The 16449-nt window shown below is 48.0% G+C and overlaps 2 protein-coding genes across 4 annotated transcripts in view; both read left to right on the top strand.

The window, feature by feature from the left end:
• VARS2 (valyl-tRNA synthetase 2, mitochondrial) overlaps positions 1–3675 on the top strand; it is a 34938-nt gene extending 31263 nt beyond the window's left edge. Inside the window, exons 29-30 of one of the 3 annotated variants that reach the window (XM_079958633.1) lie at positions 1275–1424; positions 2733–3675. In XM_079958633.1, coding sequence (XP_079814759.1) covers positions 1275–1424; positions 2733–2837 — 255 coding nt within the window. In that variant the 3' untranslated portion in view covers positions 2838–3675. The remainder of the gene's footprint in view (positions 1–1274; positions 1425–2732) is intronic. The other 2 variants (XM_079958632.1, XM_079958634.1) reach the window with 2 other exon arrangements.
• Positions 3676–5273: 1598 nt separating this feature from the next.
• On the top strand, positions 5274–15655 carry LOC307208658 (E3 ubiquitin-protein ligase TRIM39-like). The gene is made up of 6 exons (XM_079963492.1): positions 5274–5917; positions 8467–8562; positions 10544–10774; positions 12192–12214; positions 12770–12888; positions 14991–15655. The coding sequence occupies exons 1-6, from the start codon at positions 5366–5368 to the stop codon at positions 15497–15499; spliced, it is 1530 nt and encodes a 509-aa protein (XP_079819618.1). The 5' UTR covers positions 5274–5365; the 3' UTR covers positions 15500–15655.
• The last annotated feature ends 794 nt before the right edge of the window (positions 15656–16449 follow it).

Raw genomic sequence — 16449 nt, 5'->3', positions numbered from 1 at the left:
GCACAAGCCCTTATATAGACTTTTGAAATTGCTTGCCCAGTAGCCCAAGACCACCACCCCCTGAAACATCATAAATACATCACAGAAGGAGGCCATCTACAGCAGAAATCCTGCCTGACAGGATGTCTGATAATGGTCACTGATTGCATTACCTGGGCAGTCCAGCCATTCTTTTGTGATGGTAAATACTTTTAGATCCTTTTAGATAGGTTCACCCTATTCATACACAAATGTGCCCTTAAGACAGGATTTGCAAGCCAAAAGACAATGGGAAGGCTTTCCCCATTTTTCCTCCCTTATTGCAGAGGAACATTAGAGGTCATTGGGAGAGTAAAAATGGCATCAGAATTGCTCTTCTGTACTATTTCAGATGGGATGCGGGTGGCGGTGTGGGTTAAACCACAGAGCCTAGGGCTTGCTGATCAGAAGGTTGGCGGTTCGAATCCCCGTGACGGGGTGAGCTCCCGTTGTTCAGTCCCAGCTCCTGCCAACCTAGCAGTTCGAAAGCACATCAAAGTGCAAGTAGATAAATAGGTACCGCTCCAGCGGGAAGGTAAACAGCGTTTCCGTGTGCTGCTCTGGTTCATCAGAAGCGGCTCAGTCATGCTGGCCACATGACCCGGAAGCTGTACGCCGGCTCCCTCGGCCAATAAAGCGAGATGAGCGCCGCAACCCCAGAGTCGGCTGCGACTGGGCCTAATGGTCAGGGGTCCCTTTACCTTTAAATTAACAGCATCTATTAATTTCAACGGGTCTGCTCTGAGCATGAATGAAGGTGGATACAAGCTTACAAGCTTCTCGGGCTGGTTGTTGACAGAATGAATCACACTTACAGCCACAGTTGCTTACCTCTTCAAGAGGCTCCCAGCATCCTAAAGGGGGAAGGAAATGGAGAAAAAGCAGAATTGTAAGGGGTGCCCTTTTACAGTATCATAATTCTCAACTCAAAATTCCTCCAGGAACTATGTGGTAGGGTGGGGAGTAATGTATGAACTGGGCTCTCGCTCAGAGTCGTCCGTGACTGGACCTAATGGTCAGGGGTCCCTTTACCTTTACTGTTTCAGACACATGGTTCATATATTTAGATATGTGTGCATTTGTCAATATTTATTCTACATTTGAGACCTTAAAATTCTTGTAACAGTGATGACCAGGTGAAATGCATTGTGGGAGGATTATGGCCACCTTTCAGGGAGTAACTTCAAGGAGGTCTAGAAGGAGGTTCTTTTAAATGTATATCATGCATTGAACCTGTGACGCTTCTCTCACCATAGGGATTGGTTGATCCCCAAAAGGAACTCCTCAAAGTTGCATCTCGGCAAAAGAAACTGGAGCAGCAGCTGGCAGATCTCACCGTACGGGTTCAAGGGGCCAGATATCAGGAGCAGGTCTCCCCAAAAGCCAAACTGGATCACCAGCAAAAGGTATTAACTGCTATGGGAGGTGGCTATGGTTGCACACCACATTAAACAACAGGTAATGTTGTGGCGGTAAATTGTGGGACATGGGTGGCGACGGGGTGAGCTCCCGTTGCTCAGTCCCTGCTCCTGCCAACCTAGCAATTCGAAAGCACATCAAAGTGCAAGTAGATAAATAGGTACCACTCCAGCGAGAAGGTAAATGGCGTTTCCGTGCGCTGCTCTGGTTCGCCAGAAGCGGCTTCGCCATGCTGGCCACATGACCCGGAAGCTGTACACCGGCTCCCGCGGCCAATAAAGCGAGATGAGCGCCGCAACCCCAGAGTCGGTCACGACTGGACCTAATGGTCAGGGGTCCCTTTACCTAATGTTTAATTGTGCAACATGAGCAAGTGGCAATCTGGATTGTGTGGCTCAAAAGTTGGATTGTAACAAACTTTATTGCATTGTCTGAGCCCAAACTCGTGACTTTATTTTCGCCGAACAAAACTGCAAGTGGTACTATGGTTTGGTTCGAGAGAAACAAACCTTTTGAGTGTCACCAAAAAAAGAGCATATGGGTATTATTGAAATACTTCATTTTTGTTCTGGAAAACAATACTTTTTTCCCCCTTTCATTTTAGGCTTTCGACAAAAAAATATTCCTCATTATAATTTTCTTTTTCTTTTAACATCTTTATTGAAAGTTCAAAAAGTACATAGTTATATGTGCACTAAACATGGCAAGATGTAAATAAAAGAGAGAAAAAGAGAAATAGAAACAGCACCTGTGTAGAAGGGAAAGTAAAGGGGGGGGGAGGGAAAAAACCCCAAAACTGTATACCTTACAAGGTTGTTATTGTACTTCACCAGATCTTAGCCTGGTGTAAGAATGGATTCCAAATATCATTGAATTTGTCCATGGCAAGTCTGCATTTATATGCAAGTTGCTCATATGTTGCGAGTTTGTAGAAGTCTTCAATCCAATCGTAGAAGGGAGCCACATTTTTATTTTTCCAATTCATCAGTATCAGTCTTTTTGCTGTGGAAAGGGTATGTGGAGTCTCCGTGCCCTCATTATAATTTTCTTCTGTTATAATAGTATATCTGTCCTGTGCTTTGCTATTCAACCATAAACTTTTTCTTAGAGCTGATGTCCATAGGATTATACTGCAAGTTTCAGCAAACAAAATAGCATAAATACATGTTTGTGACATCCTTTGGGTATGAACTTTTGGGAAAATAAGTCTGTATTAGTAACAGCCAAGGCCCTCCTTTATTTCACTGGTAGCAGTGATGCTTCATCTGCGCGTTTAACCTTCTTTTTTGTCACAGATTTCCTTGCTGCATTCCGAGCTGGAGCAAATAGAACAGGCCAAGTCAGCCCTCCAGAAGATGCCTCTGAGGCAGGGATTGTCTCCTGAACCACTTGAGCAGTGAGGACTGGCAGAAATTAGCCTTACACAGCGTAGGTGGATTAACTACAAGACTGAGAAGATACGGAAGACTGGGAAAAGAAGTTGGAAGCTCTGTGCGGTTCTGAGACACCCAGTTCTGCGATGGGGCCTGTCTTGTGGGAGGGTGGTGTTGGGTCGGCACACTGACTTGATTTTGAACACCAGGGGTCACCAGCTGGACTCCATGGGCTGACATGCCGCCTTCACAAGTTTAGAGAAGGGATATTTTATCACCAACAAGGTTCAATGCCAGCATTTACCGTTGCAGAAGCTGTGGAACCGTTACGATATGCCCTTACCCAACCACCGAGGGCCAATCTTGTGTCACAGGATAGCCACACATAGTATGCTTGATGGGTTCAGCTGTTCAACACCTTCTCCAGGCAACTTGTTCTCGCTCTCCCATGGGATGCATTCACACAGAGGGAATAAATATGTGAGCCAGGCTGCCCATGGAGGAAGCCGCAACCACCCACAAGTAATTCCCACAACAGTGTTGCTGCGATTGTGGAAAAGTCTTCGCCTGTGGCTATCTGTTTTTTACACTAAATTTATCCATGTGAATTCACTCCACCATTCAGAAAAGGATTTGAACGCCTGAGCTTGTTGTCCCATCAATTTTATTTATTTTTTAAAGAAAGAAATTTGGTCTTTGTAGTCAAACCAAAGGCTGTCTAAAATAATTTTCTTTCTTTTTCACTCCTTGCGATAATGCAGAGTTGGGACCGTATCCACCGGCAAGGTTAACTATGCATATTTAAGAGGCTTTCATGCCAAGATGAAGTGTAAAATAATGTTTGGAATTACATCTTCCTTTTAAGTCAATTCCGTTTAAGTCTTTCTTCCCATTGCATTTTTGAACATGCAACATGGATTTCGAACATGCAAAACATGTGCTTAACGCCCCCTGCAGGAGAGATTAAGGGCTGCAAATTGTGAAAGAAGTGTACGGGGAAAGAGAGCGGCCGGAACCCTTCCCCCCCCCCCAACAGAGATGTCCCTCTCAAAGACCCCTAAAAAGTTCAAGATGTAATCTAGGTGATTAGGCTCATGGGCAGCTCACTACTTAACAAGATCTAGCAGGGGGGCCAGGCTTGAAGTTTGAAAGAGTTGCTCTAGCAAACGGCTGGAGTGAAGTATAGGTTTACACAGACCTGCAGCCCAGGTGGGTGTCTCTTGGTCCATCACTATTTTTAGTGGATCTACTATGAGTAGGGCTAACACCGATGAGCAACCCTTTTAATGACCAGTTTGCAACTCAAACTGAACTAACTGGAAAGCAGCTGGAGGAGGAGCAGAAGCAGCCAAAGGCCAAAAACGCAACAACTGGTAGTATTGGGGGGGGGGGGCTGAACTTTCCCCATCCTGAGGACCCCCTGGGAAACTTGCCCAAACCGGCTCTAGCCTGGAACTGGCTTTGGGGAGTGCAGCTGACTGCTGCTTGAGAGCCAGTGTGGTGTAGTGGTTAAGAGCGGTAGTCTTGTAATCTGGGGAACCAGGTTCGATTCCCCGCTCCTCCACATGCAGCTGCTGGGTGACCTTGGGCCGGTCACACTTCTCTGAAGTCTCTCAGCCCCACTCACCTCACAGAGTGTTTGTTGTGGGGGAGGAAGGGAAAGGAGAATGTTAGCCGCTTTGAGACTCCTTCGGGTAGTGAAAGGTGGGGTATCAAATCCAAACTCTTCTTCTTCTTGGGCCACAGCTGCCGGTGGCCTGAGGAAGCTTTCTCCAATACTTTGCTTGTCCATAAAAAGCAAACCCAGAGAGGGAGAGACCGGGGGGGGGGGGTGTGTCAACACTTTCCAGGGTTCCTCTCCGCGGTGAGCTGTTGTGGTTGTAAGTTTGGGCCCCCGGTGGGGAACTGGGCGGGTGAAGGCATAGCCAAAAGCCAGGCTGCTGTGACAGGGAGACACGGGAGTGGGAAAGGGATCAGGTGAAGGAATTGCGGTTTATCTCTTAATTTGTCTAAATGTAACCTTTGTATATATAACTTTAGTATTGCTGTTTTAAGTTGTCCGTTACTTTGTGGTAGCTCCACACTCTATAGCACACACACGTTCAAAGCCCATAACTTACCCCCCAAAAATAATGGGAACTGTAGTTTAAGGGTACCAGGAATTGGAACTCTTCGAGGGGAAAACGGCAGTTCCCCGGATTCTCTGTGCATCAAATCTGCTTCTTGTGGATCTACCCCTTACTCCAGGCGTGGAGGAAAACCTTTGGCCTGCCAGGTGTTGTTGAACTACAACTCCCAACAGCCCCAGCAAGCATGGGCCAAGCTGTGGGATGGTGGGAACTGTAGTTCAGCGACGTCTGCGGGCCAAAAGTTTCCCCGTGCCTGCTTTACTTTATGTACACCCCTTGGAGATAATTTCTCATGCAGTAAGCGGTGTAGAAATAGCCACGTATTTAGCTTCCACGCGCCCCCCCTCCCCACTTTCCAGAGTTTCCTTTTATCGTGCACACCCACTTCTGGCTTTCTCCCCGCCTACTTTCGGTTTTGGGTGGCGGATGTTTATTTTTGCACGCCTGAGCAAGAAAGAGGCAGGCGGTGCCAGCCGGGGCCGTTGCAAAAAAGCGCTGCTTCTCCCTCCTTCCTCCATGGCCGCCGCCACCGCCGCCGCCCGCGCCCTGCAGGAAGAGCTCTTCTGCCCGATCTGCCTGGATTACTTCGGCGACCCGGTGATCCTGAACTGCGAGCACAACTTCTGCCGCGCCTGTATCACCGCCTACTGGAGCGGCCTGGGCGGCAGCTGCTTCCCCTGCCCGCAGTGCAGGAAGAGGTCCCGCTCCAGGAAGCTCCGGCCCAACGCGCAGCTGGGCAAAGTGGCCGAGAGGGCCAAGGAGCTGGCCTCGCTCGCCGGCGCCTCTCCGGCCGCGCCTTCCCCGCCGCCGGCCGGCAGCAGCAGCCCAGGATCGGCGCCGGTGTGCCGGCAGCACCGGGAGCCGCTGAAGTTGTTCTGCCGGGCGGACGAGGCTCTCATCTGCGTGGTCTGCGACAGATCCAAGGAGCACCGATCTCACGCGGTGGTCCCCGCGGACGAGGCAGCCGAGGAGTACAAGGTAAAAAAGGCAGCGAGAGCAGCGGCGCCTTCCCACGAAGTTCCCGTCGGAAGGAATGACGCCCACCCACCCCCGCAATCAGTCAAGTTCATTGCCTTCAGTAGGGCTACTCGTGAGTAAGGCGAGCTTTGCACGCAGCCCAGAATAGTGGGAAGGATGGTAGCTTGGGGTGCGTTTGCTCCAGTGATCTCTGTTCACGAGATACTTGCATTAAAAACAAAACATTATTTTGCTTTTGATAGGGGGGCTAGGTGAGAGATTTAGGGGTGCATTTTGCACGCGAAGGATTTCTTAGGAATTGCAGCACCCCTCCTTATTGCTTTATTTATCGAAACAATAAAAGAAAAAAAAAACACACACACAGCCACACACACACAAACGACACATATGCAGTGTGTAGGTAAAGCATAGCTGTCAACGTTTTACTTTTTTTTTAACGGAAATTCCCTTATTCCGAATAGGATTCCTCACAAGAAAAGGGAAAAGTTGACAGCTATGAGCTAAAGTTACATCATATTCTATCCTATGACTTCACGCGTATCAGCTTTATGTAGATATATATACCATTCCATATAATTTATAGTGTCCATATAAAGATTTGTTAATTGTATGAAAAACCATGAATCCACAAAATGCCAGCAGTCCAAGATCGTATTCATAAATATCCTTCCCTGTTTCTAGAGCAGCTTTTGGGGAATCTTCAGCCCCGGGAATGTTCCTGAACTACAACTCCCATCGCACCTGCTCATTGGCTATGCTGGTTGGGACTGATGGGAGTTGGACCCGACAATAAATGGAAGGCCACAAGTTCCCTGCCTGTACTGTTATGTGCACTTGAATATAAATATGCAGAACTATAGTTCACTGCCTACAGTGGTGCCCCGCAAGACGAATGCCTCGCATGACGAAAAACGCGCAAGACGAAAGAGTTTTCCATTTTTTGAGTCGTTCCGCAAGACGAATTTCCCTATGGGCTTGCTTCGCAAGACAAAACGTCTTGCAAGTTCTTGCGAGTTTGTTTCCTTTTTCTTAAAGCCGCTAATAGACGCTAAGCCGCTAATAGCCGTGCTTCGCAAGACGAAAAAACCGCAAGACGAAGAGACTTGCGGAACGGATTAATTTCGTCTTGCGAGGCACCACTGTACTTCCTTTCCATTACCCAACACACTGCCTATTCTGATCCTACGCCAGAACAGAACGCATGCTAAAAGCAAGCTAAAATCTAGCCATTCATCTGTTTGGTGGGAGGAAGAGCAGAGTCCAGCTCTCATCTCGCCCCTTTAAACACCAAAGTTTTCTAGCTTTTTTTTTTTTTTAAAAAAAAGATCTCTGCATGCACAGTAACTGCAGCGAAATCAGACTCATTGAGGATCTGTTTGCACACCCAAACAGGGGAACATGTTCTGCAAAAACTACGGTACAGTGGTACCTTGGGTTAAGTACTTAATTCGTTCCAGAGGTCCGTACTTAACCTGAAACTGTTCTTAACCTGATGCACCACTTTAGCTAATGGGGCCTCCTGCTGCTGCTGCACCGCCGGAGCACGATTTCTGTTCTCAACCTGAAGCACTATTTCTGGGTTAGCGGAGTCTGTAACCTGAAGCGTCTGTGACCTGAAGCGTATGTAACCCGAGGTACCACTGTACTTCTGCAAGTAGTAAGAGCTTGGTGTGCAGCAGATGTTAATGGATTCCTGTCCCCTTCAGCACCGGCTAACACGGCCAGTGATCAGGGAGGATAGGAGGTGTAATCCAGCAACATCTTGTGGGCTGTGAGTTCCCCCACCCCTGGCCTAGCTGCAGTGGGGCACGCAAGTATTCCTGGCTTTTTCCTGCTGACTTCCAAGCAATGGGCTCCTCCCAGCACAAGCTGTACTCGAGCTTCGCATTTTGCTTTTATTTTCAGTTAGCTTCCCCGCTCCCAGTTATTTAATTTGACATCATTTCCATATTTCTTTATTTCATAACTTGAGGCATTAAAAAAACCCATGTGATGCACACAACCATGCATTTTAAACCCTGTGCAGGAACGAAGTTTCTCAGGGGTGGTTTTGTAGTAGGGAAATGGCTGGTGGGGAAAAGAGTTAAAGCATTTATTTTCCCCTCCACCTGCTTCTTCCACTCTCAGCCTCTGCCCCCTCCAGTGGATTTTTCAAGTTAAAACAGGCTGTTTGGCTACTCTTTCTGTTTGCATATGGAATGCACTTTGGCTCTTAGAAACTTGCCTACGACCTGCAGTCACAGGGCATTTTGAGATGGAAGGCTTTGTGAGGGTTCACATTTTGGGAGCCTCGCCATTGTCTGAAATGGGTTTTCAGGATCCTCCTACCAGGCGCTTGCAGGAACCTAGAACTAGAACCTTGCAGGAAAGAGTGCACACCTTGTAAGGAGGCTTGAGGTCCTACATCTCTCAGGAGTGTTTGGGCATCCTAGAACTGCCTATGATCTGCTTGCCTTGCTCACGCCTATGGAGGGAGGAGAACGATGCAGAAACCCAGAACTGCCCACTCCCTAAGCCTTGAACACCCATCTGCTCTTTGCTTTTGGCAGGCCCAGTTTCAGCACCACCTGGCCTGGTTGAAAAGCGAGAGGGACAGCAGGGAGGTCCTTGCAGTGAACCAAGGGAAGAGGCTGGAGATGCTGCTGGTAAGTTCACCTTCTTAGGCAAAGCTGTCATCATTATTATTATTATTATTATTATTATTATTATTATTATTATATTACCCCGCCCATCTGGCTGGGTTTCCCCAGCCACTCTGGGTGGCTCTCAACAGAGAGCCAGTGTGGTGTAGTGGTTAAGAGCAGTGGACTTGTAATCTGGTGAACTGGGTTCGCATCTCCGTTCCTCCACATGCAGCTGCTGGGTGACCTTGGGCCAGTCACACTTCTCTCTGAAGTCTCTCAGCCCCACTCACCTCACAGAGTGTTTGTTGTGGGGGAGGAAGGGAAAGGAGAATGTTAGCCGCCTTGAGACTCCTTCGGGTAGTGATAAATCGGGATATCAAATCCAAATCCAATATTAAAAACACAATAATTCATCAAATATTAAAAGCTTCCCTAAACAGGGCTGCCTTCAGATGTCGTCTAAGAGTCAGATAGTTGTTTATTTCTTTGTCATCTGGTGGGAGGGCGTTCCACAGGGCAGGCGCCACTACTGAGAAGGCCCTCTGCCTGGTTCCCTGTAACTTGGCTTCTCACGTGAGGGAACTGCCAGAAAGCCCTCGGAGCTGAACCTCAGTGTCTGGGCAGAACAATGGGAGTGGAGATGCTCCTTGAGGTATATTTGGGGCTTGAGTGACATCACTTAGAAAAGAGGCACATTTTGTGTCAGAATGTGTATGTCCATCCGGCAAACGCTGTCAGACCAGCTGGGGCGACAAATAGCAACAGCAGCTCTTGAAGCACTGGTGCCACAGATCAAAATGTGTAACTCTGGGTGGCACACGTATGTATATACCTAGCATTTAAGAGGCAAATGCCAGTCTAGGCTACACAAATAGAGAGCAGTTGTGCTGCTGAATCGATAGCACACAGTAACCCCAATCCGTACCTTGTAGGGGACGGTTTCCCAAGCTTTGGTCTCTGGCTGCTTTTGGACTACAGTTCCCATCATCCCTGACCACTGGTTCTGTCAGCTAGGGATGATGGGAGTTGTAGTCCGAAAACAGCCAGAGACCCAAGTTTGGGAAACACTGTTGTTGGGGAAGTCGAGACAAAAAGCAGGGTTGCTGCATTTCAGACCGGGGTAGGATATAGAGTATAGTCCTCAGCCCAAACCTTTGATCAGGCATAGGCAAACTCGGCCCTCCAGACGTTTTGGGACTACAATTCCCATCATCCCTGACCACTAGTCCTGTTAGCTAGGGATCATGGGAGTTGTAGTCCCCAAACATCTGGAGGTCCGAATTTGCCTATGCCTGCCTTAAAGGTAAAGGGACCACTGACCATTAGGTCCAGTCGTGACTGACTCGGGTTGCGGCGCTCATCTCGCTTTATTGGCCAAGGGAGCCGGCATACAGCTTCCGGGTCATGTGGCCAGCATGACTAATCCGCTTCTGGTGAACCAGAGCAGGACATGGAAATGCCGTTTACCTTCTTTACCTTCCCGCCGGAGCAGTACCTATTTATCTACTTGCACTTTGACGTGCTTTCGAACTGCTAGGTTGGCAGGAGCAGGGACAGAGCAATGGGAGCTCACCCCGTCGCGGGGATTCGAACCACAGTCCTTCTGATCGGCAAGCCCTAGGCTCTGTGGTTTAACCCACAGCGCCACCTGTGTCCCATAGATGTAAGCAAAACCCCAAGCATAAGACCCAAACTAGACATGGTGGCAAATGCATGGTGTAAGGTTGTTAGCTGACACCTGGAATCTTTCGTATTCAAGCCGGATACTTTACCACTGAGCCACAGTCCTCACAGCGGCTGAGCAGTTGCTTGTGGGAAGCCCAGCAAAAGGGCGCCCTCCCTTCCTGTATTTTCCAGCGACTGGTATCCAGGAGCATTGCTGAACTTACTCGACTCCCGATACTCTGGTTTTGCTGCAGCAAGCAAGGAGAAAAGGTGCTTTTCGATGTTACCTGTCCTTACCCTTTTGGAGTGGCACCGTTTCCCGTTCCTTCCTCCGCAGGGCCGTGCGGAAGCCGAGAGGCAGAGAACTGCCCACGTGTTCCAGCAGTTAAGGAAGACCCTGCAGGACAGGGAGAGCCATGCCCTACAGGGGCTTTCGGAAGTGGCCAGTGAGCTGAAGAGAAGGCAGCGGGAGAATGAGAACAAGATCCTGCAGGGGGCGCCGCTTCTACGAGGACTGATAGTTGAGCTGGAGCAAATTTGTCAGCGGCCAGATACTGAGCTCCTCAAGGTAAAAGCAAGGGCTGGTGGTTCAGTGTCTTTTGTGCAGGGAGTGGGGTTGAAGACACATTGCTATTTTTGCTGCAGGGTTCCTCTCTCCAGCGTCTTGGAGCTGGCAGTCAGCATGAAAGGGAGAGTTTTTAAGCCACTGCATACTCCAAAGCCAAGCGCTTTGGGAACATTGAAAACAGAAGGTGCTTCTGTTTTGAGAGAATGGTGTGCAAGATCTGTTAATGTACAATGAAACTTCCTGGAAAACACAACTATAAGTTATTTTTATTTTTACTTTTTTAAAAAAATAATTTTTATTTGGTTTTACATATTTAAGTTTATAATTATACCACAACACACCCAAAATGACAAGATTCCCTCGAATCTCTGGATTTCCCACCTTCCCCTCCTTGGGTTCTGTTGTTAAACCTTTTCTATTGCATCTTTTCAATAGTCCATATGTTATACAAGTCCATTATCTCCATAGTACTTAGAATCATAGAATCATAGAGTTGGAAGAGACCACAAGGGCCATCGATTCCAACCCCCTGCCAAGCAGGAAACACCATCAGAGCACTCCTGACATATGGTTGTCAAGCCTCTGCTTAAAGACCTCCAAAGAAGGAGACTCCACCACACTCCTTGGCAGCAAATTCCACTTGCTACATTACGAGTGTTATTGCAATCCTGCTAACGTTTTCATCTGTTTACAGTGGTCTCCAAGATAAATTATAAATTTCCCCCATCCTTTCTTAAAGTTCTAGTTTTCTTGGTTCCTGAGCTTTCTGGTCAGTTTTGCCATTTTGGCATAATCCAACAACTTGATTTGCCATTTTTCTCTGGTAGGGACTTTATCTTCTTTCAATCTCTGGACTAACAACATCCGTGCAGCTGTCTTCACGTACATAAAAAGTCTTTTCTGCGCCCTTGGAATTCCAGCACCCACAATTCCTAATAGAAAAGCCTCTGGTTTGTTTTTTTATGAAAAAGTTATTTTAAACATTTTTTTCAGTTCAGTGTATATCATTTCCCAGAATACTTTTATTACCTTACATGTCCACCACATATGATAGGAGGTGCCTTTTTCTTTACATTTCCAACAGACATTTGTACCTGTCTTACACATTTTTGCTAACTTACAAAGAGCACAGTATAAGACTTGCTTCGGTGCAGCAGCCTCTAAACTCCCTGCAAACAGATTGGAAAGAAGGCTTGGTAAATAGGTCGTCTGGAAGCACTCAAAAGCAATAGAATACAAATATACAAATTTAATAAGCCGCCCCGCCACAAAACTAGACTTCAGCGAGAGCCCAGTTCATACATTACTCCCCACCCTACCACATAGTTCCTGGAGGAATTTTGAGTTGAGAATTATGATACTGTGAAAGGGCACCCCTTACAATTCTGCTTTCTCTCCATTTCTTTCCCTCCTTTAGGATGCTGGGAGCCTCTTGAAGAGGTAAGCAACTGTGGCTGTAAGTGTGATTCATTCTGTCAACAACCAGCCTGACAGGCATGTATCCACCTTCAGTCATACTCAGATGCTGTTAATTTAAAGGTAAAGGGACCCCTGACTATTAAGTCCATTCGTGGCCGACTCTGGGGTTGCGGCACTCATCTTGCTTTATTGGCCAAGGGAGCCGGCTTACAGCTTCCAGGTCATGTGGCCAGCATGACTAAGTCACTTTTGGCGAACCAGAGCAGCGCACAGAAATGCCGTTTACCTTCCCACCGGAGCGGTACCTATTTATCTACCTGCACTTTGACGTGCTTTCGAACTGCTAGGTTGGCAGGAGCAGAGACCGAGCAACGGGAGCTCATCCCGTCGCAGGGATTCGAACCACCGACCTTCTGATCGGCAAGTCCAAGGCTCCGTGGTTTAACCCACAGCGCCACCCGCGTCGTCGCTTCAATTTCAGTGCATCTGCTCTGTAGTTGTATACAGCCCAGAGTTTCTGCCAAACAGGATTATGTGCCTAGAAGCCACCTGATTTTTCTCTCTCTTTCGCGGTAGGTGCAAAAACTGGAACTTTCCAAAATGGTCGCCGTTGTCCACCATGGAATTGGAAGAGAGAATTTCCCATCTCTCTCGGAAGAAGACTGCCCTGTGGGAGCATATGAACGAGATGAGAGGTTAGTACTTCGCACTAACTTTTTTGCGCAACAACACACAGGTGCACTGTGGAACTCACTGCCACAAGAGGCAGTGAAGACCACAACTTGGCTGGTTTAAAAAAAAATAAAAATTAGTCATTCATGGAACATCAGTGGCTATCAATTGGAACTAGCCACAATGGCTGCATCCTACCTTTGGCTCTTTCTATGTTAATAGTAGCATTGATAATGTTAGTTATATCCTAGACATGGTACTTCCAAGATGGAATGGGAGGAAGATCTCCTCCCCCCCCCCCTTTTTTTTTTTACAATGGACATTGAATAAGTTCAGGTAGAGTTGGGTTTTTAGTATAGAGTGGTCAGGAGAACGGGTATAGAGACAAAAGCATGCCAGGGATTACTATACCACTTCCGTTATACAAAAATCCACTTATCCAAACATGAGGAATTAGTACCCCAAGCCTCGCTATACACACCGCAGATTGAGATATCCAAACAGTTGGACCTGCATGTAGCACAGTAAATAAATAACCGGCCTTGAGCAAGCCTTAATTTTTTGTTTTGCTGGTTTGCAGCAGCAACCATGAAACCGTGGTAGAAAGGGGAGGAGGTAGATTGGACAAGTAAGATCATTTCCCCCTTCCTTGTTTGCCTTTTGCAAGGTTTCAGAGGATTTTCCCTGTTTTTGTTTTTCGATTCGGGGTCAAAACTCTATGGCTGGGAACGCATTAGAAATTTCCACGTAGGAATCCAGGGAAATTGTTGACTCGTTAAGCAAATGTTTGCCTTTACAAGCAATTTCCTGAGAATGCAATGTGTTCGGATAGCGAGACTTGTATTTATATGCAGTGCTTTTTTTTCTAGAAAAAGAGGCGCAGGAACTCTCACGTTTTTGGGATGAAATAAAAAAAAAAAAATTGTCCAGTAGCACCTTAGTGACCAACTAAGTTTGTTCTAGGGACGCGGGTGGCGCTGTGGGTAAAAGCCTCAGCGCCTAGGGCTTGCCGATCGGAAGGTCGGCGGTTCGAATCCCCGCGGCGGGGTGCGCTCCCGCTGCTCGGTCCCAGCGCCTGCCAACCTAGCAGTTCGAAAGCACCCCCGGGTGCAAGTAGATAAATAGGGACCGCTTACTGGCGGGAAGGTAAACGGCGTTTCCGTGTGCTGCGCTGGCTCGCCAGATGCAGCTTTGTCACGCTGGCCACGTGACCCGGAAGTGTCTCCGGACAGCGCTGGCCCCCGGCCTCTTGAGTGAGATGGGCGCACCAACCCCAGAGTCTGTCAAGACTGGCCTGTACGGGCAGGGGTACCTTTACCTTTACCTTTTTAAGTTTGTTCTGGGTATAAGCTTTCGTGTGCATGCACACTTCTTCAGATACACTGAAAGAAGTCACCAGACCCTTATATAAAGTGGGAGAGTGGGGTGGGGAGGACAACCCTAAGTTGTTGAGCTTTTAGGGGCACTACAGCCACTTTTAGGGGTGCCTCCGATGAGTTCCAGCTGAAAAACAGCCCTATTTAGATGTAAAAAAATAAATGCCTCCAGTAACCTTCCAATGGAAACCAAATACAGCGGTGCCTCGCAAGACGAAAAGAATCCGTTCCGCGAGTCTCTTCGTCTTGCGGTTTTTTCGTCTTGTGAAGCAAGCCCATTAGCGGATTAGCGCTATTAGCGGCTTAGCGGATCAGCTGATTAGCGGATCAGCGGATAAGCGGCTTAGCGGATCAGCTGTTAAGCAGCTTAGCGGATCAGCTGATAAGCGGCTTAGCGGCTTAGAAAAAGGGGGGGAAAGGGGAAAAAACCCGCAGGAACTTGCAAGACATTTTCGTCTTGCGAAGCAAGCCCATAGGAAATTCATTTTGCGAAGCACCTCCAAAACGGAAAACCCTTTCGTCTAGTGGGTTTTCCGTCTTGCGAGGCATTCGTCTTGCAGGGCACCACTGTATAGTAAGCTCTGCACTGCTGAAACGTCTCATCACTCAGGGAATTGGAGCGAGTGCAATAATACTAAGCTGGGCAGCCAGTTTCTCCTTTTATTAATAATCTAGAGCGAAGATCTTATCTGTGCAGGTGCTTCATATGTGATGTAGATAGAGGCACACATTCCTCTGTGTTATTACAGAGATCATCACCTTGGATCCCGATTCAGCTCATCCTAACCTGGCGATTTCAGCTGACCGGAGGACCGTGAGCCGCAGGGATGGCTTCCCACCTTACCTCGACACTTCTAGAAGATTCCACCCCTCTTTCTGTGTGCTGGGCTCTGAGGGCTTCTTGAGCGGCCGCCACCACTGGCTGGTAGATGTGAAAGGCCGCTGCGGTTGGGCCCTTGGTGTAGCTCAGGAATCTGTGGAAAGGAAGAGGTCTGTGGTACTTCAACCAGAACATGGGGTTTGGGCTGTGGAGTTGGGGCCCTACCAGCTCCTTCCTACAACGCCAGCAAATGTGGCAGAGCCAGAGACTCCGACCCGTAGGATTCTCGTTAGCTTGGACTATGAGGCAGGGCGGGTGATGTTCTCCGACCCTTGTAGCTCAGAAACACTCTTCACCTTGAGGGGCTCCTTCACAGAGAAGCTTTACCCTTTCTTTTGGCTGTGGTCCCCTGAGGCCTCTCTCACACTGTGTCCCTGAGGCAAAGTTGAGGGGTGGAAAGGAACGGGAGAAGCTTTCGCTTGATCACAGTCTTCTGCGCTGGGGAGATGTGAGGAAAAAGAAAGAACAACTTGTACTGGTTCACCCACAAAACTATTTTTGTTAACTCCCAATACACAAGGTCATTCAGACTGATTCCGGGTCTGTGAGTCCTGTTGGAGCCAAGTAGAACTCAGAATCTGCCACAGTCTGTATCAGGGGTTGGCAAAGGATGATGGGAGTTGAAGTCCAACAGCGGATGGTGGGCCACACCATCCCTTGATCTATAGGCAATCGTGCATTACTAAATCCGTGTTTGCCGATGAGGCAGAGTGCCCTGGATAGAGTGCTGCACATAGGCTGGGGAGGTTTAGGTTCCATTCAGCACATGGTTGCAAAGTGTACTGCGTCCCTTCAAAAAGTATCGCTTTATCTCTGCCGAATCTGTCAGAAATCAAGCCTTTATCAGGAGAAACTGGCAACTCTCTCAGGCACCCGGCATGATTCCCTGTTGACTTCCCTGGCTGCATTCCCCAGCAAGATCCAGGCTAGGTCGCAATAGGCGATCCTTCTCAGCGTGAGAAGAACACACCCCTCTTTCCTGCCCCCCCTGGCAGGGGAAAGAGATAGACAGAAACGTATTTACATGCCTTTATTTCTCTCTTTGCAGCGTTACAAAAAGCATGACTGCTCTCTTCAAGCTTCAGCAGTCTAGTAACAAACACTTCCTGGACAGGAACAAACGGAAGAGCTCATATTACACTCTGAGCTAATTCCGGCGCTTCGCACTGTGAATTGACTGTCCCTCTGTTTCCCACGGACAGTCCCAACATTCCCATCATGTTTACTTTTCAAGCTAGCACTTTGCAGCTGCATTGCATCCATATCGTAACAGAATCTACCTTACAGGGTTGACTAAATGGAAAATAAAGATGCACACTGCCTTGAGC

This window comes from Podarcis cretensis (assembly GCF_951804945.1).
Source record: "Podarcis cretensis genome assembly, chromosome: 2".
Taxonomy (NCBI): domain Eukaryota; kingdom Metazoa; phylum Chordata; class Lepidosauria; order Squamata; family Lacertidae; genus Podarcis; species Podarcis cretensis.
Note: the sequence above shows the minus strand (reverse complement) of the source record. Positions and strands in the feature narration are given on the sequence as shown.